The sequence below is a fragment of the Danio rerio genome, chromosome 8 (assembly GCF_049306965.1).
Source record: "Danio rerio strain Tuebingen ecotype United States chromosome 8, GRCz12tu, whole genome shotgun sequence".
Taxonomy (NCBI): domain Eukaryota; kingdom Metazoa; phylum Chordata; class Actinopteri; order Cypriniformes; family Danionidae; genus Danio; species Danio rerio.
The window spans coordinates 212,501-239,731 of NC_133183.1; the positions used below are offsets into that span (position 1 = coordinate 212,501).

The 27,231-nt window shown below is 42.2% G+C and overlaps 1 protein-coding gene across 4 annotated transcripts in view; it reads right to left on the reverse strand.

The window, feature by feature from the left end:
• sema6a (sema domain, transmembrane domain (TM), and cytoplasmic domain, (semaphorin) 6A) overlaps nt 1-27,231 on the reverse strand; it is a 97,478-nt gene that overhangs the window by 42,829 nt on the left and 27,418 nt on the right. For all 4 annotated transcript variants that reach the window (XM_073909171.1, XM_073909170.1, XM_073909169.1 and 1 more), the window contains 6 exon segments: nt 17,629-17,764; nt 17,133-17,250; nt 8,119-8,179; nt 7,076-7,138; nt 6,874-6,975; nt 751-841 (listed from right to left, as the gene is read on the reverse strand). In XM_073909171.1, the coding sequence (XP_073765272.1) occupies nt 751-841; nt 6,874-6,975; nt 7,076-7,138; nt 8,119-8,179; nt 17,133-17,250; nt 17,629-17,728 (535 nt within the window). In that variant the 5' untranslated portion in view covers nt 17,729-17,764.

The window sequence follows — 27,231 nt, forward strand, 5'->3', positions numbered from 1 at the left end:
ATTCCGTGTGGGCCTACCAATCAGTACCAAAATTTTTAAATTGTCCATTTCCCTTAAACAAATGAGCTGATTTGCCTATATCTGAAATGTGTCTCGGGGCAATGCAGTGGCGCAGTAGGTAGTGCTGTTGCCTCATAGCAAGAAGGTCGCTGGGTCGCTGGTTCGAGCTTGGCTCAGTTGGTGTTTCTGTGTGGAGTTTGCATGTTCTCTCTGTGTTAGTGTGGGTTTCCTTCGGGTGCTCCAGTTTCCCCCACAGTCCAAACACATGCGGTACAGGTGTATTTGGTAGGCTAAATTGTCCGTAGTGTATATGGATGTTTCCCAGAGATGGGTTGCAGCTGGAAGGGCATCCGCTGTGTAAAAACATGCTGAATAAGTTGGCGGGTCATTCTGCTGTGGCGACCCCGGATTAATAAAGGGACTAAGGCTTAGACCCTTTATTAATCCGGGGTCGCCACAGCGGAATGAACCGCCAACTTATCCAGCAAGTTTTTACGCAGCGGATGCCCTTCCAGCCGCAACCCATCTCTGGGAAGCATCCACACTTGTTTTAATGAGAAACTCTCTTCATCTAGACTCATTATTTCAGAAAACTACACTAGATGCTTTACTTGTCTAAAATGCTTCTTGATTTAACTTTTCTTTACAGATTTAGACCAGAAACAAGACTAAAACTCTGAGTAAGAGCAGCATTACTGCAGTGCAGTGCTGTGATGCTGATGATGATGCTTCTGATGGTGGTGGTCTTACCAGCGAACAGGGCCACGTTGGCGTGTTTGGCGTCGTACGGGCAGCGGGCCATCCCACTGATCTCCTCACCCAGAGCGTCCAGACTGTCCATCTGTGGGAATCCAGAGGTCAGAGGTTAAACCCACCCAAAGAGAGCCTGAACACGTTCAGCATGCACACACACACACACACACACACACACACACACACACACACACACTCACACACACTCATCACCATGGTCTCTTTAACAGCTCTTCATCTCTCAATCTCCACGGCAGGATGAAGCTCGCGGGATTGATGAACGATTAGGAAAGTCAAATATACTGTACAACATGTCCACATCATCATTCTTCTGTTTATGAGTGGTTTGATGATGATGATGTTCAGTGTTTTCTTTTTCGCTGGCTGAGGATGACAGTAGTGTAATCCTGAATCCTGCAACAGCTTGTCCTGTAGAGGCTGTGGTGTCGTGTAGCTCAGTGTAAATGACATTATTAGTTCCTCACCCTTTACTTGATTCAAGCACTCAGGAGTTTCTTTCATTTGTTGAACACAGAGTAATATATCGACATGTTTATGACAGATTTATGACAGGTTATGTTGTCTTGGTAACGTCAGGTTGTCATGACAACCACAAAATTAGGTAGTGATGTATTTGTTTATGTCAAGCTGTCAGAATAAACATGTCATCTTTGCATTTATAATGACGTAACTGAGCGAATGACACGTAACGACAGCTGTTATAAAAGACTCGTTCACAGTCATGACGTGTCGTGTGTATAAAGGTGAAAGGTCTGACGAACACCCCTTCAGGTAGAGTGTTGCTCAGTATGCCACGCCCCCTTACCGCTAGTTTGCTATGAGGGGATGATGAGTGATGTTGGAAAGAGGGCTGTAATCTTTTGTGTTGTTATGTAGATAAGAAGGCGCAGAACGATCGCCTCACAGCAAGAAGGTCTCTGGTTTGAGCCTCGGCTGAGTCAGTTGGCATTTCTGTGTGGAGTTTGCATGTTCTCCCTGTGTTGGCGTGGGTTTCCTCCACAGTCCAAAGACATGCGCTAAGGGTGAATTGGGGGAGCTAAATTGTCCATAGTGTGTGTGAATGAGTGTGTATGGATGTTTCCCAGTGAAGGGTTGCAGCTGGAAGGGCATCCGCTGTGTAAAACACATGCTGGATAAGTTGGCGGTTCATTCCGCTGTGGCGACCCCTCATTAATAAAGCGAATAAGCCGACAAGAAAATGAATGTGAACACGAGGACGTGAGGGCGGCACGGTGCATCAGTGAACAGCATGATCACCTAACAGCAAGAAGGTCGCTGGTTTGAGTCTCGGCTGGGTTTGTGTGAAGTTTGCATGTTCTCCTCGTGTTGGCGTGGGTTTCCTTTTCCCCCACAGTCCAAACACATGCGCTATAGGGGAACTGATCAACTAAACTGGCCATAGTGTATGAGTGTGTGAATGAGAGTGTATGGGTGTTTCCCAGTACTGGGTTGCAGCTTCCACTGGGTAAAACATGCTGGAATAGTTAGCGGTTCATTCCACTGTGGCGATAAAGCCGAAGGAGAAGAATGAATGAATGAAGAAGAATAATTCTGTGAATAATCTGTAAAGAATGCAGCGTCTGAACTGAACTCTGTTATTCGTGTTTCAGTGGATGAGGGTGAACATTCCTCCAGAAATACACACTCAGTCATTCAGTGGACCAGTTTCTCAGATATTCATGTGTGTGTGTGTGTGTGTGCTCAGTCACAGCTGATGTAATGGGCAGCAGGCGTGCGCTGTGATCTGCTCAGATGGCTCTCGGGAGGAGGCTGCGCACTGAGCATCCGTTCAGCAGCACATTTGTACAGCGCTGATTAATGCTGAGACTCTGACCCTAAAACAGACACTTCCACAGCCGACAGGGACACACACACTCAGCATCTCTGTGTGCCAGATATTAGACGGAGAGCTGGCACACACACTCACACACACTCCTACATACACACGTCTGCAGTCATCCTGCCATTGACTGAGTTTAGAGGACTGAAACACACACACACACACACTGCGAACACACACTCTCTTACTCTGAGCTTCTGTCAGTTTAATCCAAATATCTGCAAATTCTGAAATCAAGAATCATTTCCAAGACGAGCAGAAATACAGTGCAGTGATCAGAGTCTGAATGAAGAGTTTCTCCTGAGAGAAGCAGAATGCTCTGACACTGGGCTGATCGAGGGAATAATCCTGTTTCTCTCTTTGACATGAGATTATTTCTCTTCCCTCTTTGTCAGATTATTCTGCTTGCTTTAAAGAAAATCTCTCTCAGTTTGACTCGTCATTTCTGAAAACAGCACTGTAATGTTTCCTGTCTGGAAAATGCTTCTAGATTTTAGGAGTTTTCAAGATATTTAGTCTAGAAACAAGACAAACCCAGTGCAAACACACACTGTACACGAGGACAGAAGCAGCAGGAGATCCTGTCCATCAGTGTTCAGAGCCAACAGCAGCAGCCTGCAGAGCACCAGCTGTGTGCCCGCATCTAAACCAGTTCAGCCGTCAGTGCTGTGATTACCCCATTTAAACCAGTTCAGCCATCAGCGCTCTGATCAACTGCTCCAGCTTCTGCCATTAAACACTCTTTACAGGGCAACGCATGTTCCCAGTGCAGTGTGCATGTAGAAAACACACTCCTATTTCTCTCACACACTTTAACCAGCACAACCAGTGTGCGGTCATGAAGTGTGCTTCAGGTCACTGGGCTTGGTGTGTGTGAGACAGGTGATTTGTTTTCCACTTTTTTCTTGTCTTGTGTTAATCTTTCGTTATCTGCTGTAGGAGTGTATTGATTAGTTTATCGGGGTGAGGTTTGGCTTGTGTGTTTGGGAGTGAGTGAGGCATGACGGGGGCAGGTACAGCTACAGGTGCGCGGTGATTGAGCTCGCTCGCTCGAGTGTAGACAGCTGTAGTCTAGCTGTGGGTGAAATTGTAGGACACGAGGATGTCTAGTCTGCAAATGAATAGTGCTGTAGTCATTTTAAAGCACGATAGAGAACGCGAGACACTGGAAGGCGTCTTCACTCCGGTTCTGCCTCCTTCATTTCCGTCGAACGAGGCTCTCACTCGAACGTCCCGCCATGTATTAGCGTGCTGTTTGAACACGAGCACTGTGTCGATACGACTGCTCTCCTCGATTAAACATGATAAGGGTGTGCTTCCCCTTTACTGAAACACGCTGTTTCCTTCAGGCGCCCCGTTACCCTGAGTGTAAACAATGCCGCTAACAGACCTCGCGCCGGATTCCCCACTGCATGACTTAGACTATGCGGTGTTCATAACCACCGAGTGTTTTGGTAAAAGTTGACCATTTGGTCCGAGCTTGACCCAACAAATATGAGGTGAGCGATCAAACGGCTGCCGAGGAGGCAACAGCTGATGGCGGCGAGCAGCAGGCCGAGGAACGGTGATGATGGAGGTCCGGTGTGGATTCTGTGGAGCGCGCCGCGGTTTGAGTGGAGGAGGAGGCCAGAGGTGAGTCAGGCGATAAACACCATTAGGATGTTGTTTTGGGGTGTTCGAGAGGGTGACAGTAGACATAAACAGATGTGGAGAACACAGTATAAGGTGCCATATGAACTTGAGCAACAGTTGATCGGGAAGATGAGCTGGAGTCAGAGAGAGGGACAGTGAGCTCTGACACTGGCACAGATGAGTTTTCCAGTCGCAGTTATGGAGATAACTTACAGATGACATCAAACTATTTCTGAGGTCAAGGAAGAATAAGAGCGGGTCTTGGTAAATGAGCACTTCCCAGATGTTGGGCAGTTTGTGGAAGGAGTTAAACAGTTCATGGCTGAAGATTGTTTTATTAAAGAATGAAGTATACCGGCTGAAAAATAGTGCAGAGACTGAATGCAGACTTCAATGATTGAAGTGAAAAAGTGTAAATTAATGAAGATGAATCACAGCAAATGTGTCTAAAACACTCTTCTTTCTGTGCTTGATGTTGAGTAAACCCATATAATCATGGGATTGTATTTTTCAGAGATTGCTCTTATGTGTAAAGGTCTTCCTTTCACCATCTCATCAGCTTTGATGCAAGACTGAACAAAGATTTTTAAGAAATGACATGCCCAGAGCAGCACTGTGCGTGTGTGTGTGTGTGTGTGTGTGTGTGTGTGTGTGTGTGTGTGTTATGACTGAAGACAGCATTCCCACCCCACTGCATCCAGTCAGCTTTATTTGGGGGATATTTTAATTGGACATCAGTGTTGATGAAGACTTGTACTGTAGTGTTTTGGGTGCAGGGTGCCTTTTTAGAGGTTTGAATCAAATGAATGAGCGGCAGATCCTGAGAACTCTGGTGTTTTACGCCTCAAAGAGTCCTATAGAGCAGGACAAAATATGGAGTCTGGCAAAGTGTCAGGAATTGCAAAAGTGAAATAGGCATGAGCCGCTATATGATTCTGACGGTAGGAGTTTTTGTTAATTTGTCAAATAAATAAACTAATAATTCAGCCTATATGCTCATCGTGCAAGTTCATTAATAAAATACAAATGAAATAAGCGATCAGAAAGTCTGCAAATTAAATAACGATCAATAATAAGTTATGACAGAAATTGTACAACCCTGTCTGCAAAATGACGGACAATGAGAAATGCTAAGGCAGCCTCTGCCTCTGCCTTGAATATAAATGGTTTCAGGGTTTGGTGGTGTTGTGATTACACCTCTAAAACTAGTTTTTTTTAAATATCAGGATAAAAACAAAAACTTTCCCCCTTTGAACACAGTAGATCTATTTTGAGCAACATTTACAATATTTTGGAGCAGTAAACATGTCAGGCAGAGTAATTGAAATGAATCAGTGCCTTCTGCTGTCTTCATTAGTTTCTAACACACTGATTTCTTTGATTTTAAATGCCATATTTGGATATCTTTTTTGCAGGAGATACTAAAAACAAACAAAAAAACTACTTAAATAAAAAATCTTACATATACAGAGGGAACAGTATTGCAGAAAACTTCCAAACCTAAGTCTACGTTGAAAACGGTTATCATGGCATGCCTGAAGTGAGAGTGCTGTATGGTGATGTAGAGAGTGTGCTGGAATAAGCGCTGGCTCATGCACTGCTCTGGCTGTTCACTATTGGAGTGCTGTATTCACCTGCCATTGGACTTCTGTTGTAACAACTATGAGAAAAGGTTTGTGTGTTGATCTTACCTGGCTGTATGAATAACGTCACACTGTCTGCCTACCCTGATGATGTGCTGGTTTTAATCGACAAGTAAAAAGATGTGCAGGTTTTTAATGGAGATTTGAGAAGGTTTGAAAACTCTGTCATCAGAAAACACTAACTGCAATAAGAGTGGAGCACCTTTACTTGGAAATGGAGACGTCTTCACTGTGCTGCTGCGATCAGTGCTTTAATTTCAGCTCCCAATCATGATGCCATTGCCAAATGCCCTTTCCGTTCAAGAACAGAAGCTCTTTCTCATGATTTCAGGAAATGTGACACAATAAAACCTTTAGTTTTGCTTTTGGATAATAATTTTTACTTTCTGTTGAGTTTTAATTTTTTAATTTTTGATTTTAAATTTGTTAAAAGAAAGAGTTTTACATGTCAACTCCTGCATTTAGTTTTAGAGCAGGCTGAACTAGCTCTGCATATGAGCAGAAACGGTGATGTTGTGTGGTGATGGTGATTGTAGATTTGCTGGGATCTTCAGTTCTGCGGATTGATTTCAGTTTTTATAAGTCTACACAAGGTTTATTGGTGTTAGAGATGAGGTGGTGTGGAAGCCGGCGTTGTGTTCGGCTGTTGAAGAGGAGTTCTAGATTTGACATATTTAATATCAGTTGTTTGCTGTGGCTCTAGTGAGTTTTGACGTGTTGAAAGATTGTAATGATCAGTAACGTACTGTAATAAAATGCGCTGAAATTCAATTAAAATTTTCCATCCTGACTGTAGCACTGAATCCTCTGAGCACACACAGATCCTCTGTATAACCAGCTCTTCTTCTGTGTATTGCCTCTGCCTGGTGAATCTCTGAATGCCTCCTCAACTGTAAGCCGCTTCAGAAAAAGCGTCTGCTAAATGTAAGTGTAGTGTATGTGAGTGTGCAGTGCAGTGTGTTATGGGTCGGAGGTCAGGCTCACCCTGTAGGTTCTGCAGGACGGGTTGAAGGCGTTGGTTCCGCACACAAACAGAGAGTCCTCACTCTGCTGCAGGAGCACCTTGATGAAGTTATGACACTCGTCCTGCAAACACACACACACACATACACATTTAACACAGCACTGTAAACAAACACATACGCACATTTACACACACACATTTACACACACAGCAGATGTGCACCTTGTGTTTGCCCTTCATCCTGCAGGTGTCCACATCCGCCTGTCTGGACTTCCAGGTCAGCTTCTGTCAACAGAGAATCAGTGCAGATCAGCACAGCTCAGCCTAATATATATATATATCATATCATATAAGCATTATAATATAGGCATTATAATACAGATGAAATGATTTATAGTTCATAATTTACATTATAAGCATGTACAAATGCAGCACTGAAAACATTACAGATATGTTCTAAGATTATTTTGCAAAAGTACACAAGTGTGATTCACAGAAAACACCAAATAAACAGAAATGCAGCTGAGCGATTCCAGATCTCTGCCTTGTAAACGCATCTTATTAATATCATCATTAACATATACATGATGAGCACACGCCCATATCCAGAATATCTCCACTGAACATCACACTGCAATAATGCTCTTCTCACTCAGAGTTTCTCCAAATATCTAAGACAAGAAGCATTTCTAGACAAGCAACACATATAGTCTTGTTTTTAAGAATGAATGAGTCTGAATAAAGTGAGTTTTTACTTAAAACAAGCAGAATAATCTGATGATGAGCACTGACACATCATTCCAACCTGTTTCCTTGGATTTACCACATTGTTTTTAACTTTAGTGGTTGTAAACAATTGAATTGGGCTTAATTTAAGCAAACAAATCAAGTTGAACGTTACTAAATTTAATCTGTTTTGTGTTTATTCTGCTTGTTTTAATATAAACTCTCTTCATTCTGACTCAATATTTCCTAAAAACAAGACTATATGTGTTGCTTGTCTTGAAAAAGCTTCTTGGTTTAGGAGTTTTGTGATATTCAGATATGTTAGATATTCAGCCCAGATTATTGGAGTCATGTGTGATGCAGATCTATAATCGCAGAACTCCACATAACACATCCAGATCTCTGCATCTGAACACTGGTGACCGGAGCTCCTGAATGCATCTGAACGCTCCGCTGTGGTGACGCAGGACTCTGAGAGGATCAAGCTCTTAGCGGGTCACGGCTCGTTTGCTGCCAGATAATTAAAGCAGGAGACTCACCTTACTGAAGAAGATCTCCTCTGTGCTGGACGTCTCCATGTCCAGCGTGTAAATGTGATCCCTGTCAGAACACAGAGGACAGTTCGCTTCAGGACACTGCATTACAGAAGTGCACTGCATCATCATCATCATCATCAGTCTTACTGTATGACTGGAGGAGCGTCTTTAAAAGCATCGTCTGTCATAATCCTGCCATTAAGAGCTGTTATTAATCACATGCGTTATATAGGTGATTTGCATAAACACACACACACACACACACACACACACACACACACGTGGCCTCTGCATTAATAACTGATAATCAGACTCCAGCAGCATGACGAGCAGTGTGATGTGTTCATTTACTTTCTTTCTTTCTTTTAATTAGAAAATGCCTATACTCGCATAGAAATCTGATATATGGTAATATATGCAAATTACATACGAGACAAGTCCATGTTCACACTTTAAGTGTCAAGTCACACCGTTCACTACTGGATTATTAGCTATTATTAAGATATGAGCTGTTTATTAGCAGTATGATCTTATTTTACATCTCTAATACCAACGACTACCTTACTAACTGTTGACCATATTAGATATGCTACTAATTAATAATATATATAAAAAAAAATTGGAGTTATGAATATGTGTTTGAAATGATGAGATATAGTTGCATATTATGTGTGTTCATATGAGCTGAATGGTTGAACAAATATGTGCGAGTTGCCATTTTTGCTAAATATAACATTATATCAATGTTTCTAAATATATTCATGCATTTTTTTTTTCAGCTTAGTCCCTTTATTATTCAGGGGTCGCCACAGCGGTATGAACCGCCAACTATTCCAGCATGTTTTACACAGCGGATGCCCTTGCAGCCGCAAGCTTTTACTGGGAAACACTCCGATTCACACACATACACTACGGACAATTTAGCTTACTCAGTTCCCCTACAGCGCATGTGTTTGGACTGTGGAGGAAACTGGAGCACCCGGAGGAAACCCACACCAACACAGGAGAACATGCAAACTCCACACAGAAACACCAACTGACCCAGCCGAGACTCAAACCAGAGACCTTCTTGTTGTGAGGTGATTGTGCCACTCACTCTGCCACCATTTCCAAATGTCTGATGCATATATTATTTATGTAAATTAAAACGTGTATGTATCTAATTTGCATATTGCTTATTATTTTCAGTTACACAAAAAATGCTGGGTAAGATTAACTGAATAATGGGATAATTGTTACAATTCAATTTAAATACAGTTTTTCAAACCATCTCTTGGGTTAGTTCACATTGGGTTTCCTTCGGGTGCCCTGGTTTCCCCCACAGTCCAAACACATGCGCTGTAGGGGAACTGATCAACTACACTGGCCGTAGTGTATGAGTGTGAATCAAAGTGTTTCCCAGTGAAAGCTTGCGGCTGGAAGGGCATCCGCTGTGTAAAACATGCTGGAATAGTTGGCGGTTCATAACGCTGTGGCGACCCCTGATTAATAAAGGGACTAAGCTGAAAAGAAAATGCATGACAGGGCTTTCATCATGTCAGCCAGACTCACTCTCTGATATATCCGCATGAGTTCAGCACAGGATATAAGTGTAACAGCTGTCAACACTCATTAATTCACTCCTGTTAGACAATATATCTTACTAATGTTACGTGAAACATTGATGTAGATACTTTAATAATGAGTAATTATTAAAAAAATCAATTATTATTCAATTTAAATAATTAAATATGATCTCCACGTATTTCCCAGTGTTGATTTGCAGCTGGAAGGGCATCCGCCGTGTAAAACATGCTGGAATAGTTGGCGGTTCATTCCGTTGTGGCAACCCCTGATTAATAAAGCGACTAAGCCCAAAATAAAATGAATGAATGAATGACTGATTTCCACAAATATGAAGTCAGTTCTGGAGATTTAATCTGATGCAGAATCAATGGCACATCTTGACCCATACAACATCAACAATAAATAACACTGAAGATTATGATTGGATTACAGACGAGTGTGTGTGTGTGTGTGTGTGTGTGTATGACAGTGTTATTTCCCAGTAGATGATGAATGTGTGGGTTCAGTAAATTCCCTCTGTCATTGTGTGTGTGTGTGTGTGTGTGTGTGTGTGTGTGTGTGTGTCTCCTGCGTTCAGATGTTTGATCTTGAAGTGACGGAGCTGCTGTTCTCAATCTAATAGAAAAGCCATTTGCAAGATGAGTGAAGATCTGCAGGTCAGCAGCGGCACACACACGCACACACACACACGCACACACACACCACAGCAGTCAAACTCTGCACGTCTGATCAGAAGTCCAGGAATTAATCACAGCCACAATAAATCTCATTAGAACTGTCATGGGTAGGTCGGTGGGTGAGTGTGTGTGTGTGTGTCAGTGTGTGCACGCGCCTTTGTGTTTGTATGCGAGTGTGTGGATCCATGTTTGTGTGTGCCTATATATATATGTATGTGTGTTTGCATGTGTAATTGTGTGTGTGTGTGTGTGTGTGTGTGTGTGTGTGTGTGTGTGTGTGTGTGTGTGTGTGTGTGTTTGGTGCTGGAGCGTGAGCAGCTGCAGTAACACTATGATCCGCTGTGGTGAATATGTCAGATGTCGAGCAGCAGAACACATGCTGAATTATAGAGGCGGGCGCGCAGCAGCGATTGTGTTTCTGACCGCTCCATTCAATCAGCACACACAGCTTCAGCGGCGCTTCATTAGTCAAATTCCATTCTGGCCAGTAATTACTGAAGAACAGGAGAAGAGCAGCGTCTTATTTTAGACCGCTGAAGTGTGGATGTGTTTCAACTGTTCATCACACACACACACACACACACAGCACAGGCCCGTTACAGCTGATCCACTGACACCACATACACACACACATTTCTGCATATCATACTTCACATGTAAGTTTAGGCACAAAACCCATTGTTTTAAAGTAAAAAAGTCACTCAATTATTATAGTTTATTAAAAATATTATTTAGTCTACCATATTTGTGTTTGAGGGAGTCTGTTCAAAGCTAATTCTGTCAACACACACACACACACACACACTTTCTGTTTAACAATATGCGTTTAGAATAGAGCTGATTTCTGAGAATGATTCTGTCTCTCCAGTGGCGTAGCGCAAAATGCGGAGGCCCCCCTGCAGGGATCACCGACGGGGCCCCCAGATGAAGGTGGTGGGGGGGGGGGGGAGATTGGGGGGGGGATATACACATAGATATAGATATACACATATATCTATGATCGGGAGTTTTCCTGGATGTTAGTATGCATTTTTTTTTAATATGAAAATTTTTATTTGACATCACTTTTCTACATTGATGGATCACTTATCGCACGGGCATTCCTGACAAAAGCTTGTGTTTGTGTGTATGAAAATGTACTATTTACTCTCCCTGTTAAATTTGATCTAATCATGTGCTGAAACACAGCTCCTCTCCTGCTTTCACTTCTCATACTGACGGAGGGAGCGATTCGTTTGTGAATGAATCTCCGTTATGAACGACTCGTTCGCTAGCCGACAATAATACAATTTTCTGGCAGCGCAGCACCTCTTTGTCGTATTTCTTTTGCATTGTTTGCTGATTTATTCAACAAACCTAGCATAAGCCGAGTATTTAGTGCGAGTTGGTGCTACTTTGCCTTATGGTGAATGCAGTAAGTGACTATAGATATTATTATCAATAACGTGACCTGTTAGCACAAATTTCAAAACATACAAAAACGTAAAAAACTTAATCCTATGAAATGTTCTGCCTTTGTGCTTTATTTTTTTTGTTTGCTCGTTACTACACCCGTAGACAGCGATAAAGTCCCGCATCTTCACGTAATAACACTGTCTTGACTAGTGCGGTTGAATGACATTTGTCCTGGGAGCACTGTACCAATGTGGCGGCGCTATAGACGCATGCTCAGGGTCCCTATGCGATATCTAGTGTATATATCTATGTCACAAATTGAGGAGCGGGGAAAGGAGGCGGAGTGGCGTGACAACGCGGGGAATCCTTCACAAACGGAGGAGCGATCACAAACCGAAAGTGGCGAGAGCGTCAAAGTAGCCAGAAGTCATTCATTTTTTAACGAGAACCGGCGGCGAGAAACAGCGGCGCGTCTTCATTGGTTATGACGCGGTTCGGCGGCGAGCAATCAGAATGAAGTAGTCCACCGCTTGAGCGGAGTTCAGAGAACACAGACCTGTAAACTTTGGTTCCGACCACAGTTGTTCCCAAGAGTTTGATTATTGCGATTCCTGGATTTTCAACTATTAAAAATCGCGACGACCTGGGGCCCCCTAATCACGCGGGGCCCCCCCGCGGTGCGTGCCCTGCGGGCCCGTCCGCTACGCCACTGTGTCTCTCTGGATCAGTCATGCATTGGGGAATGGAGACCCCACACGTGCCTTCAGCTGCAGATACAGTGCGCTCTCCCCTGTGTGTGTTTCTCTTGTGTGTGTTTCTCCTTTACTTGAATCACTTAAAAATACTGCTAGAAAATGTGTTAATGTACTTTCACACTTCTGTTCATAACTCTGTGTTTATAACACTTTAAGTAGTGAAAACATTGCAGTCATTACAGTGAAAACCACAGTGTATTCTACATGACAGCTGTTTTCCTCAGGGTTGGGTTTTCTGATTACCTAAAGAAGCAGGCCGTGATATATACTGTGTCCACGCTGGGCTCATCAGCAGCAGTCAGTTTTGCTGAGTTGATTTTTATCTTAATTATAGATATTAAATTGATTATTGATCGCTCGACAGCATCCAGGAGGGTCTGGTTCTTCAGAACTCATCCAGCAGCTGTTGTCATGGCAACAGGCGTGTGCACTCAAACCCGCTCACAGCAGCTTAGTTCATATAAACAGGATTAGATCGAGTCATTTCATGTTTCTGTAATCCAGACTACATTTGTCACGAGGTGGAACCACTTCAAGCTTTTCAGAGAGATTTCAGTGACTAACATCAACACTTTAGCTGTGCAGACTTTTAAGAAACAAATATGGAGATTTAGGATACAAACATGTACTCTGAAGAGTGCTGTCGCTGCTTTAGCACAACACCTGAGAGCGACTGAAAGTAGATTATCATACACCCACCGGCCACTTTATTAGGTACACCTGTCCATCTGCTCGTTAATGCAGATGTCTAATCAGCCAATCACATGGCAGCAGCTCACTGCATTTAGGCATGTAGACATGGTCAAGAGGATCTGCTGCAGTTCACACCGAGCATCAGAATGGGGAAGAAAGGGGATTTAAGAGACTGTGAGCGTGGCATGGTTGTTGCTGCCAGACGGGCTGCTCTGAGTATTTCAGAAACTGCTGATCTACTGGGATTTTCACGCACAACCATCTCTAGGGTTTACAGAGAATGCTCCGACAAAGAGGAAATATCCAGTGAGCGGCAGTTCTGTGGGCGCAAATGCCTTGTTGATGAGGTCAGAGGAGAATGGCCAGACTGGTTCCAGCTGATAGAAAGGCAACAGTAACTCAAATAAGCACTCGCTACAACCGAGCTCTGAAGAAGAGCATCTCTGAACACACAACACGGCCAACCTTGAGGCGGATGGGCTACAGCAGCAGAAGAGCACACCGGGTGCCGCTCCTGTCAGCTAAGAACAGGAAACTGAGGCTACAATTCACACAGACTCACCAAAACTGGACAATAGAAGATTGGAGAAACGTTGCTGCTCTGATGAGTCTCCATTTCTGCTGACACATTCGGATGCTCGGCTCAACAACATGAAAGCATGGATCATCCTGCCTTGTATCAGCGGTTCAGGCTGGTGGTGGTGGTGTAATGGTGTGGGGGAGATTTTCTTTGGGTCCATTAGTACCAATTGAGCATCAACGCCACAGCCTACCTGAGTATTGCTGCTGACCATGTCCATCCCTTTATGAGCACAGTGTCTCCATCTTCTGATGGCTACTTCCAGCAGGATAACGCAGCATGTCATAAAGCTCAATCATCTCAGACTGCTGAACATGACGATGAGTTCACTGTACTCAAATGGCCTCCACAGTCACCAGAGCTCAATCCAATAGAGCAGCTTTGGGATGTGGTGGAACGGGAGATTGGCATCATGGATGTACAAATCTGCAGCAACTGTGTGATGCTATCATGACAACATGGAGCAAAATCTCTGAGGAATATTTCCAGCAGCTTGTTGAATCTCTGACACCAAGAATTAAGGCAGTTCTGAAGGCAAAAGGGGTCCAACTCGGTACTAGTCAGGTGTACCTAATAAAGGGGCCGATGAGCATATATATATTTATATACATAAAATATGTAATAATTTAAATCATATAATTATAATAATTCTATAAATGTGCAATGGTTATGCAGACACTATTCAAATACCAAAATGCTTTAAGTTAAATGATGTAAATAACAGCTATGGGATTAATAAACCTAAATATTGTTACATTGATAATCAGCTTTAAAGTTGCAACTAAATAAACTGCTAAATACAGCAGAGCTTGTACAAATAACGCACAGCAAAGGTGGAACATTATTGAATATCATCATTGTCATTTTGCTCACATGACTGTAAATTGAATATTAATGAGATGATGTCATGACACTGCTCCTGTCAGCCAATCACTGCACTGCTGGTAATGATTGAGCATGGATAGATCTGTCCTTCACAACACTGCTTTTTTTAATCTGATCACACACTTGTTCTTGTGAAGAGCTGTATGATCTGGAGATGAGTGATGAGGATGAACAGGTCCAGGATCAGCTGATTGTTGAACTGAAGTGTAAAAGCTCCCTCAGGAGACTCCGCAGCATCAGGACCAGAGGAGCAGCAATAAACCCTCCCGCATCATTAGCTTTAATGACTGCTCTACCTGATGCTCCTCGTTCACACTGATTTATGACTGAACACCAGCTGTGTGTGTGTGTGTGTGTGTGTGTGTGTGTGTGTGTGTGTGTGTGTGTGTGTGTGTGTGTGTGTGTGTGTGTGTGTGTGTGTGCACTGCAAAAAACATTTTTCTTTCTCAGTTTCTGTCTTTATTCTAATACAAACATCTAAAAACTCTTAAATCAGTCTGCATTTTCTAGACAAGCACAATAATAGTGTTGATTTCAGAAATACTGAGTCAGAATGAAGAGTTTTGTAAAACAAGCAGAATAATCTGGTGTCAAAATGAAAAGCAAGAGTATTCTGCTTGTTTTAAGGGGAAACTCTTCATTCTGACTCAGTATTTCTGAAATTAACACTGTATTATTGTGCTTGTCTAGAAAATGCAGACTGATTTGAGAGTTTTTAGATGTTTGTGCTAGAATGAAGACAGAAACTCTGAGTACGAGTGCTCCTGCAGTGTGTTTCAGCATGATATATACAGTATCAGCCGTTATAAATAACACACTGATCCCTGAACTGTGGATATGGACATTCTAAGTATTTGCTTGAAGCATTTGTATGTGTGTGTGTGCTGGATTATGTGTGAGCTGGAATGTGAGAGAAAGTGTGTGTGCTGGAATGAGCCCCTCATCTGTCCATCTGGTGGTCTTTTGTCAAACTCTCTCTCTCTCTCTCTCTCTCTCTCTCTGTTTGCGGTGAATGGAGCTCATTAGTATGCGTCTCACACCTGTCAATCCACTTAGCTCCGCCTCTCATCATATATGAGCTGTTGTTACATGCGTGTGTGTGTCTGTGTGCAGAGTCTCAGCTGTGCTGTCAGCTGTTCTGGGGTCAGTTTCTGCTGCCACTGAGGGTTCAGACGGGTTTGGGTTGCTATGGAGCATCACAGGAGACGGGTGCGGAATGTGGACACTGTCCTGCACGGAGACACACAGACAGACGGAGAGCTGTGTGTGTGTGTGTGTGTGTGTGTGTGTGTGTGTGTGTGTGTGTGTGTGTGTGTGTGTGTGTGTGTGTGAGAGAGAGAGAGCTTCACTTCAGATGAAGATCCCACAGTTGTACTGATGAGCAGATCAGCTCTCCTGTACTACATCAGCTTCTGTCTGTATTTATTTTCACACCAGCTCATCGAAACGTCAGATTCATACAAACTCTGTTTCTCTTTGACTGAGTGTTTGTTTAGAGGATGTTGTTGTGATTTCAAAACTGAAAATAGACGTGAGCAATTCCATGCAAATGTCAACCTTGCCATGAAAAAAAATCAGTTTCACCAAAATACGGAAACTATTTCTGGGTTATTTGGGTGAGCAAGTATTTGACAGTACTATAGCAATACTCAGTGCATCTGTCAGTGTTTTCATACTATTCTATTAGATTTACCAAAGTCACACAAGGGGCAATTTCACATCTGTCACATCCATAACCACACTTTCACATATTAAATAAGATTAAACCAGTGATGTTTGTGTTCTAGAGAGCCGACTCTAGATTCTACTTCTTGATTATTATTGTTTCTTTTGGGTTGTGCAGTTTAATTCATAGAATTTCTACACAGTGTGTTGTGTACTGTAAACCGCAGACGTTTTTAATCACGTTCATAACACACGTTTATTTCCCTCATTTACAGCACTAAACATGTTGACAGACTGATATCTCTCTGATCTCATAACTCTGTGGTCAGCTGTTCTGGAAAACATACACAATAGTTTCAATATAATGTGAACATCTACTCTCTCTGTGACTTTATGTTCAGTTTTTACTGTAAAAGTCACGTCCAGAACTCTGGATCTGCTCTCAGATTTTTGGAGGATTTACTCCTATTACTCCAAAACCCATCAGCCGGTCACTGAGCCACAGCTGCGCAGAGCTCTCATTGGTGGAAGATAAGTGGGCGGAGCCTACAGCTATCAATCAGTCTGAGCTCCGGTGTTTTCATTAGTGAGAGTGAGTGGGCGGAGTCCAGGTCAATCAATCAGTGAAGGGGAGTGTCTTCAGCTCTGGGTAAATCACACACGTGTGTACAATATAATCATATAAGAGGCGTGTGTGTGAGTGTGTGTGTGCGCGCGCTGGATCTGCCTGCTCTTCATAATGTCAGCAGTCTGCTCTGTCTGCGTTCTCAGATCAGGAGTGATGATGAAGATCAGACTCACCTCGCAGCCACATACAGCGTCCGGTTCATGATGACGATCAGCTGGATGTCCAGTTTGTGTCGCTGTGTGTTATTCCTGCCTGGTTTGTGTCCCACGAACACTGGGTACTGTTTAGTGTCTGATGGGGAAGATGATGAACAGCACAGATTAATTCACACTGGTGCAATAATTACAGAGCTCTGAGAGATGCAGACGCTACAACAAACGAGTTTCGCTCTTGTTTCTTGTCTGTATGTTTAAAAATTCTCAAATCCAGGAGCATTTTCTAGACAAGTGTTGTCATATAGTGTTGTTTTCAGAAATAATCAGTGGGTTTCTCCTTAAAACAAGCAGAATAATCTGATGTTCAAGTAAAAACACTCACTTCATTTTGACTCATTATTTCTAAAAGGCCATATATTGTGCTTGTCTAGAAAACTGCTTCTTGAATTTGGAGATATTTGTTCTAGAAACGAGACTAAAACTCTATGTAAATAACACGTTTTTGCAGACTCACAGTTTCCATGTGCGATGCTGATGGGCTCGGTGTCTTCTGGGAAAGCGGCTCCAGCCGTCTGCAGCAGCGTCAGGTACAGCAGCAGGGCCTGCGCTCGCATCTTTACTGTCCCGCACGATCTCTTCTGAACTTCAGCCTGCAGGAGGAACAGACAGCCAATCAGAGAACACTCAGGAGAAAACAGCCAATCAGAAAATGCTCAGAGGGAAAACAGCCAATCAGAGGATGTTCAGGAGATAAACGGGCAATCAGAGAATACTCAGGTGAGAAACAGCTAATCAGGGAATGCTCAGGAAAAAACGGCCAATCAGAGCACTCTCAGGGGCAAAACAGCCAATCAGAGGACGCTCTGGAGTTAAACAGGCAGTAAGAGAATGTTCAGGGAGAAAACAGACAATGAGGGAATGTTCAAGGAAAAATCAGACAATCAGAGAACGCTCAGGGGGAAAACAGCCAATCAGAGAATGTTTAAGAGGAAACAGCAAATCAGAGCACTCTCAGGAGGAAAACAGCCAATCAGAGAATGCTTAGGAGAAAACGGTGAATCAGAGCACTCTCAGGGGGAAAACAGCCAATCAGAGAATATTCAGGGGGAAAACACCCAATTACAGAATGCTCAGGAGAAAACAGCCAATCAGAGCACTCTCAGGGGCAAAACAGCCAATCAGGACGCTCTGGAGACAAACGGGCAATAAGAGAACGTTCAGGGAGAAAACGGCCAATGAGAGAATGATCAGGGGAAAAACAGCCAATTGGAGAATGTTCAGGAGGAAAACCTCGACCAATCAGTGGACGTTCAGGGGGAAACAGCGATCTGATATACAGAAGCTGCTGCTGTGATTTATTGTCTGACCTCTGACCTCTCTCAGGAACACAACAAATGAACACAAATCACAGACTGGAGGATTGTGGGAGAAACACTGGAGGAGCCGTCTGCAGACTCACACTGACTCTAGCTGGGTCTCTGTGTTTGGGCTAGTGCATTATACAGTGCTATATGGAAACGCCAGGATGTGCATGAATTAAAGAATGTGTGAACTCTGTCCACTGCTAATGATGTAAACTCAGCTCTACAGTTCAACAAAGAGACTTTTACTGACGGTTTAGAGGTTTGAGATAAAATCAGAGACAATCTGTAGAGGAATAAGAGTGTAGAGTAAGAGTAAACGTGCTGCAGTTTATGACACGGAGTCTGTAGTGTAATATACAACACCAACACACACACACAATACAGCACTGCACACTGTTACACATGTGCAGAACACACAATTTTACATACTTGTATAGGTTAAAACCTGCTGGAGGAAGATCAAGATCCCATAATGCAACTCAACAGAAATAAATGAGGAAAAAAAAAATATGAGTCACGAAAAGCGTAAAGCTGCTAATGTGAGGATGTTTTACAGTGCACAGCATCTGATCCTCAGCGTATCCCACAATGCCCTGCGCTCTGTGTGATGAATGAATCAGCTGTGATTCACATCTCTCGCCTCATGATTTAATCGCGCTGATGAAAGGTCAGCTCTAATGCGCAGAATTCACACTGTTAGTAATTGAACATCAGATCAGCCTCACACCAACACTAACTCAGCTCAATCACAGAGGATCAGGCAAATGCCACACCGCTGCTGACATAACCCAGCGCAACCACGCACAGACATAATGATGCATCACTCTCCTGCTGTGTGCTCTTCATAACCAGTGGACATGATGTGTTATTAAAAGCAGAGTTCAACAATCAGAGCGTGGCCCGCGTGAGAGATGACAGTCATAACTGCGTCACGTGAGCAGGAGAAAGCAGCTGAATATCGAGAGAGGATGGTCATGCGCACGGTGAGACGCAGCCGATGTTCACACACTTCAGTGTCACACGCATCCCATCACCTGTGTGTGTGTGTGTGTGTGTGTGTGTGTGTGTGTTTTGAAGCACCTGCTTCCTTGCGCAAAGCAGCCGTACCTGGAAACACAGCTGATGTGATCGGTTGTGTTTGAGGCTTTCGCTTTGACCATTTATTGATTATTAATGAGCCTAATGTACACATGATCCTTCATTATTGTACAGTTAACTACTGATCTGCAGACTGACCAGCCTGATCTCACAAGAAAACGTAAGTATTTTACGTTTTGCCAGTTTAGTGGCTAATTCAGTTCAGTCGTACGAAATGATACAATTTTAAAAAGAAGGCGTGGCACCTGACCCCACCCCTAACCCCAACCGTCATTGGGGGATGAGCAAATCGTACTAAATTGTACGAATTAGATCGTACGAATTCATACGAATTAGCCACTAAATTAAAAAGTTACGAATTGCCGTGAGATTGTGTTGGACTGACTGCTGTAGTTTTAGCACTATAATTCTTTTTTTTTATCTTAAATGTGTGTTTTTTTGTAGGATTGTTTTTAAATAAAGTGTGTGTATACAGCTGTTCGCTTGCTTTGACACATTATTTAAAATGTATGGCTAAGAAATCATTATTAATGTATAATTTTTGGCCAGGGAAGAATGAGTGAACTCCTCAGTGTTGAGCTCTGATGAAAAGTCTTGTGAAATCCAAACTAATTGCAGTGAAACACTTTGAAAGCACAACCCCTCTCATGCACACCGAGTACAGTCACAGAGAGAAAAGTCAACTGAGGAGGCATATGGACATTACACAACATGCAAATCAAGCCATTTTACTTCATCAAGCTATTCTCAAGTCTTATTTATGCATATAAAGTATATTTTCAAAACAACCAAATTGTGGCTAATGAAAATGGACTCCATAACATCAGAAAACTACTAGCAACAGTGGCTGCTGATCATAAAAGTTAAAGTCAAGCCCTGTATTCCTTACACTGTGGGGACCAAATGTCCCCGCAAGTATAGCAATACCAGTAAATTCTGAGTTTGTGTGTTAATTTTTTGGACTTTGCGAGGAAAAAAGCTCATAAATCAGACAGAATTAAGTGTTTAAAGATGATTGTACAGGTGTCACGGTGGCAGAGTGGGTAGCATGATCGCCTCACAGCAAGAAGGTTGCTGGTTTGAGTCTCGGCTGGGTCAGTTGGTGTTTCTGTGTGGAGTTTGCATGTTCTCCCTGTGTTGGCGTGGAATTCCTCCGGGTGCTCCGGTTTCCCCCACAGTCCAAACTGGCTGTAATGTGTGTGCGTGTGTGTGTGTGAATAAGGGTGTGTGGGTGTTTCCAAGTACTGGGTTGCAGCTGGAAGGGCTTCCACTGTGTAAAACATATGCTAGAGTAGTTGGTGGTTCATTCTGCTGTGGCGACTCCTGATTAATAAAAGGACTAAAGCCAAAAAGAAAATGAATGAATGAATGAAGATAACTGTACGTACGTGTGTGTGTGTGTTTGTGTGTGTGTGTGTGTGTGTGTGTGTGTGTGTGTGTGTGTGTGTGTGTGTGTTTGTGTGTTTGTGTGTGTGTGTTTGTGTGTGTGTGTGTGTGTGTGTGTGTGTGTGTGTGTGTGTGTGTGTGTGTTTGTGTGTGTGTGTGTGTGTGTGTGTGTGTGTGTGTGTTTGTGTGTTTGTGTGTGTGTGTTTGTGTGCGTGCGTGCGTGCGTGCGTGTGTGTGTCCACTGTGTGTTGCGCTTGTCTAGAAAATGCTTCTTGATTTAAGAACTTTTGGATTCTGGACAAGAAACAAGACCAAAAGTCTAAGAATGAAAAGCATTTTTTTGTAGTGTAGATAGTGGAATGACTATGATCTCTCACACACGCACACACACACACTCATCTGCCAGAAATAAGCCGCAGCTTCTGCACCCGAACCTCCAGAGAGTCCTCGCTGACCCACTGCCGCCACTGTAATTAATTAAAGCTGGCTCTAATTGAAATGGCAGTAAATGATGTGTGTGCTGTAATAAACAGAGCGTCAGTGGTGTTAGTAAAGATGAGGCTGCTGAACATGAGATGGACCTGCGCTAATGAACGAACACACTCCTGAGAGACGGCGTGTACTGGACAAGAGCACAGAGCAAATCACTGATGATGTCCAGTGTGAAGGAGATGAAGACACACACTATCAGCATAGCACAAACACAGCTGCTCCACACACACACACACACACACACACACACACACACACCGTGGCTTTACAATCAATAAATGTGATTATAATGGAAGTCAATGGGGTGAAAACAGCACCGACATCACCAAAGGAGAGTCAATCTAAACAGCACACAAGGGTTAATACATAGTATATATATATATATACACGTTAGATATTGTATACAGACCCTGAGCATGCATTAATAGTGCCGCCATATTGGTACAGGGCTCCCAGGACAAATGTCACTCCACTGAACTAGTCAAGACTAAAGCCAGTGTGAAGATGCAGGACTCTAGTGCTGTGTTCGGGTGTAGGATTGAGCAAACTAAGAAAACAAAGCACAAAGGCAAAACACTTCATAGGTTTCGCTTTTTAATGTGTTCTGTGTTATGAACTCCATGTTCTATGTTTGTGCTCCACAGTAACGTTATTGATGATGATACAGTCTCCACTGCACTGACCATACAGCAGAGCAGCAGCAGCTCACACTCAACACTCGGCTAATGCTCGTGCTGTTGAATAAATCAGCTAACACTGTAGATGAAATACCACTTGTTTCTGAGGTCACTTATAAGCAGGGCCAGACAGAATCTGCGGACGTTTTGCTGTTTCTCTGCAGGATTTTGGTATAAATCTGTGGATTTCTATAGAATGATTTTGGGAGTTTCATAACTAAAACCTTAATTTATGAACTAATAAGTAATACCTTCTTAACTTGTATGTAATGTTTACAATGCAAATCCTAGATTCACTTTATTTGGTAAACAAAGCACGTCTCTCATATAATATCTGCACTAAAAGACAGAAAATATTACTGTGCACACTGTATTGCACATAAATCATGTTAATATTTTATATTAGTCAATAATATTACTGAAATTAATGTAAAAACTGAATAATTATGAATTTGCACACATTTACACAAGTAAATAAACAGAAGTGATGATGGGCTAAAATTCTGTGCGCACAGATTCGGTGTGGGTCTACTGATCAGGGTGCCTGATAACAGTGCTGGGCTCAGTGTGCGCACCGCCCGCTCTAAATGACTGAAGATTACTGATGTTGTAGACCATTCAGATCAGAAAGGTGGATCTGCACATAGATGCATTCATAAAGGAGATTCACTCACAAATGAATCGCTCCCTCCACCCAGGGTGTGTGTTTCAGCACACGGATTAGATCAAGTCTAACAGGGAGGGAGATAATACATGATTATACACAAACGTGCGCTCACTGAGCCAGCCATGTAGAAAAGTGATGTCAAATTCAAATTTTCATAATTTAAATATTTGCATACTGACCGGCGGGAAACCTCCAATCATAGATATGTGTGTGTATCTCTGGCTCTGGATGGCCACAGTCCTCCACTGCACCTTGCTCCCACATTCATTTCAAAGGAGCGCTACCCTGTACCAAGATGGCGGCTCTATTGACACATTCTTTCCAATAGACAATAGCGTAGGCAATATCTAATAATCTCTATTAAACATACTAATATCTAGTAAATGTCTATGGGGGTAATATCACACACAGACACACACACATACACACACAGACACACACAGACTGGACTGATTGGTGACGTGTGATGGAGCAGACAGGTCTCCTGTTAATGAGATCTGATGAGGTAATGATGCTGTTCAGTCACTTATTCACAGTTAAGCCTCGCTAATCAGCGGCTAACCGGACGACAACAACACACACACACACACACACACACACACACACACAGTGCAGTTTTCTGTATGGTCTCTCTCAGCTGTAGTGAGGTTAGTACTGGACTGTATAGTGAGTCTCTCCTCTCCCTCTAAAACCAACCCTAGGAATCTCTGCACCTGTTTTATCCGTTTTCCCTCTGGGGACCAGAAAATGTGCCCACAAACTCAAAATGTACTGGTATTGCTATACTTGTGGGGACATTTGGTCACCAGAACATGAGAAATACAAGGTGCACACACACAAACACACTACTGAGATCATAGAGTAATTGATCACACACACACACAAAACATGTTTTCCTGTGTTTTGGGGACTTCCCATAGTTGTAATGATGTTATGCTGTACATTTTAATTATTTTATTCACTTTTATTTTAGTTTAGCTGTAGAAATGTTTTATTTCAGATTGTTTCAGAGGCAACACTTCTCACTTCTATATTTTATTGCAACGCATAAATAGCTAGCACTGAAGTTAAAAATTAATAAATGAAACATACAATGTGAAAATGTATTTAAGAGGCATATATTTAAATAATCTTAAATCAAGAAGCATTAATAAACAACTGAAAAATATTGTACGGTTAACAATAGCGCTGTGTGATTTGGCAAAAATATCTAACTGCAATTTTTTAACAAATATTGCAATTTCGTCGCTGAAATGCAGGGAGTGTTGGTCAAAAAAAGGAACGGAAAAGATAATAACTTACTCCAACGTTTATTCAAATTTGTTTTTAATCATTCAGAAATGAAACACTGCTTTGTCTCTAGAGTAAACATTAGTGAGTTACGGCGTTAGTTATCACCTGCTGTCTGTGGTGCTTTTTTAGGTGCTGGTTGTTGTATTTTCTCATGCTGTGGGAACAATTCTGAGACATCTCTTACATATGAACCAGTGTTGTAACTTTGAAACCAAATACTCCCATATTACCAGCATGCTGTTTTTCTTTGGTATGAATTTGTCTATTAATGCTTCTGAAGCGGCAGACGCCATCATCCCACTTGTCCGTGGTTTCCTGTCTGTTTTTATTGTGGGCATTTCGCATACTCAGGTAAAATAGTTGGGTTAAAAAGGCCCCAACATATAACCCACCAATAGGTTATTACAGCACCATCCCAACTATGGGTTATTTTAACCCAATGCATTGGGTTATTTTGATTAAATGTTATTTTTTTCATTCTGTTATTACTATTGCTACTATTACTAGTATACTATTATTTTTATAATTATGGCTGTGTAAATAAATAACATACGGTTTTCAAAAATATTGTAAATGCTTTATTTTCATTACATTTTAAGTTCCACTCAGTTGACTGTTGAAATTATTATTATTTTAACCCAACCGGTTGAGTTATTAAACAAGTAACCTAAAAAAGGTTCAAAATAACCCAACAAAGCACCAAATATTTAACCCAATTGCTTGAGTTATTGATAAATAACCCGATAAAGATGAAAAATAACCCAACAAACAAAGCACCAAATATTTTTAACTCAACCATTGGGTTAAATAAATAACTCGATGTTATCGAGAGTGTAGTTTGGTAACACACTTCTAATTGAACAAAGCGAAGGTGCGTTCACTCAATTGGCTATCACTGCATAAAATGCTTTTCTTACTTGAATTTTCTGTCTTGTTTCTAGTCCAAATATCTAAAAGTTCTCAAATCCAGAAGCATTTTAAACACAAGCAAAACATATTGTCTTGTTTTAAGAACTAATCTGCCAAAATGAAGTGAGTTTTCCTTAAATCAAGCTGGGGTGAGCAAAATAATCTTGTTTTTCGATTTGTGATAAGATGATTTTGCTCACCTTATTGGCAGATTATTTAGCTTGATTTAAGGAAAAACTCACTTCATTTTGGCAGATTAGTTCTTAAAACATGACAATGTGTTGCTTGTCTAGAAAATGCTTCTTGATTTAAGAATTTGTAAGTATTTGGACTAGAAACAAGACAAAAACTCTAAGTAAAAAAGCATTTTTGCCAGACTGTCACACACAGACCGCAGTCATGCATTTGCTCTGGGTGGGGGAAATTATATAATACATATATATATATATATATATATATTTCATATCGCAGCCTCTTGCAGTTAGCTATTTGCAATGTTTCAAATCGTGATCGTGATTCAATTCTGGTTAATCGCACAGCCCTACAGTAGTTAGCAAAATAATCTAATGTCAAAGAAAACGTGATTCTTCTGCTTCCCCATGGTCAGACTATTCTGCTTCCCCATGGTCAGACTATTCTGCTTGTTTTAAGTAGAAACTCTCTTCATTTTGACTCATTATCTGTGAAGATAAAACTATATATTTAACATGTCACATTCTAGATTTCAGCATGTCTAGATATTTGGTCTAGATACAGCAGAAGAAAGGCCTGTATTTTCCGTGTAGTCGGTGATAGAACAGCAGCCTCATATTCCTCCTCCTCCTCCAGCAGCGACGGCTGTTCAATATCTCATTTCTGTGCTGTTTGTGATGAGCCGCTCCTGATATCAGTGCTGTCATGCAATTTCTCTAATGGAGATTTCTCATTAATTTACGGCCTGCATCATAGATCACAGCTCTGCGTCTCTCAGAGCGTCAGTCTCATTGTCTGAAAACAGCAATGCAGGAGAAAAGCATCTGAATTGAATTGTGGGTTACGTGAGCCGCATGCAGAGCCGCTCCAGTCCTTCATTAGAGCCTGTAATTCAATTTTACACTTACAATAATTGGTGCTAATTTGAAGCGCTCATGTGGAGGATACGGAGAGTGACGTATCGAGAGAAAACAACCACAATAGCAGGAATCATCATTCAGGACACACGTCTGCAGACGAGCACACACAACTGCATCACACGGGGGAAAATCAATACACACACACACACACACACACATACACACACACACACACACACACACACACACACACACATATTCAAGTCCAGATTACAACCAGAGATGGGCAAACTGGGTTCTGGAGGGCCGGTGTCCTGCAGTTTAGCTGATCAACACACCTGCTGATAGATCATTCGTGATCTTGAAGACTCTGATATGCATGTTCAGGTGTGTTTGATTAGAGGTGGAGCTAAACTATGTAGGACATCAGCCCACCAGGACCGAGTTTGCCCACCGCTGCTTTAGAGCATCAAGCATGAAAGAGCTCAGGGGGTCACACAGACACAGACTGACCACTTCAGCTCATTCACTGAGGATCTGTCTTCAATACTAATGATGAGCTCACATGATGAACACACAGAGTTATTGATCACTAACTGGCCTGAAATGTGCTTTACATGAGGGACGAATAATATGAAGATCTGCAGAACCAACAGCGCTTCATCAGACATCATCAGACATTACACACAATCACAGGAAACAAATACACGCACACACACACACTAGTCAGTGAACAAACCTATATGTTCACTAGCTGACTGATCAACTCATCCACTCGCAAGTCAACAGATAACTCATCCACTCACTAGTCAACATGCTCATCCACTCATTAGTCAACAGATGACTCATCCACTCATTAGTCAACATACTCATCCACTCACTAGTCAACAGGTAACTTATCCCCTCACTAGTCAACAGATGACTCATCCACTCATTAGTCAACAGATAACTCATCCCCTCACTAGTCAACAGATGACTCATCCACTCATTAGTCAATATACTCATCCACTCATTAGTCAACAGATAACTCATCCCCTCACTAGTCAACATGCTCATCCACTCATTAGTCAACAGATGACTCATCCACTCATTAGTCAACAGATAACTCATCTATTCACTAGTCAACAAACCCATCCACTCCTGAGTCAACATACTCATCCACTTACTAGTCAACACATA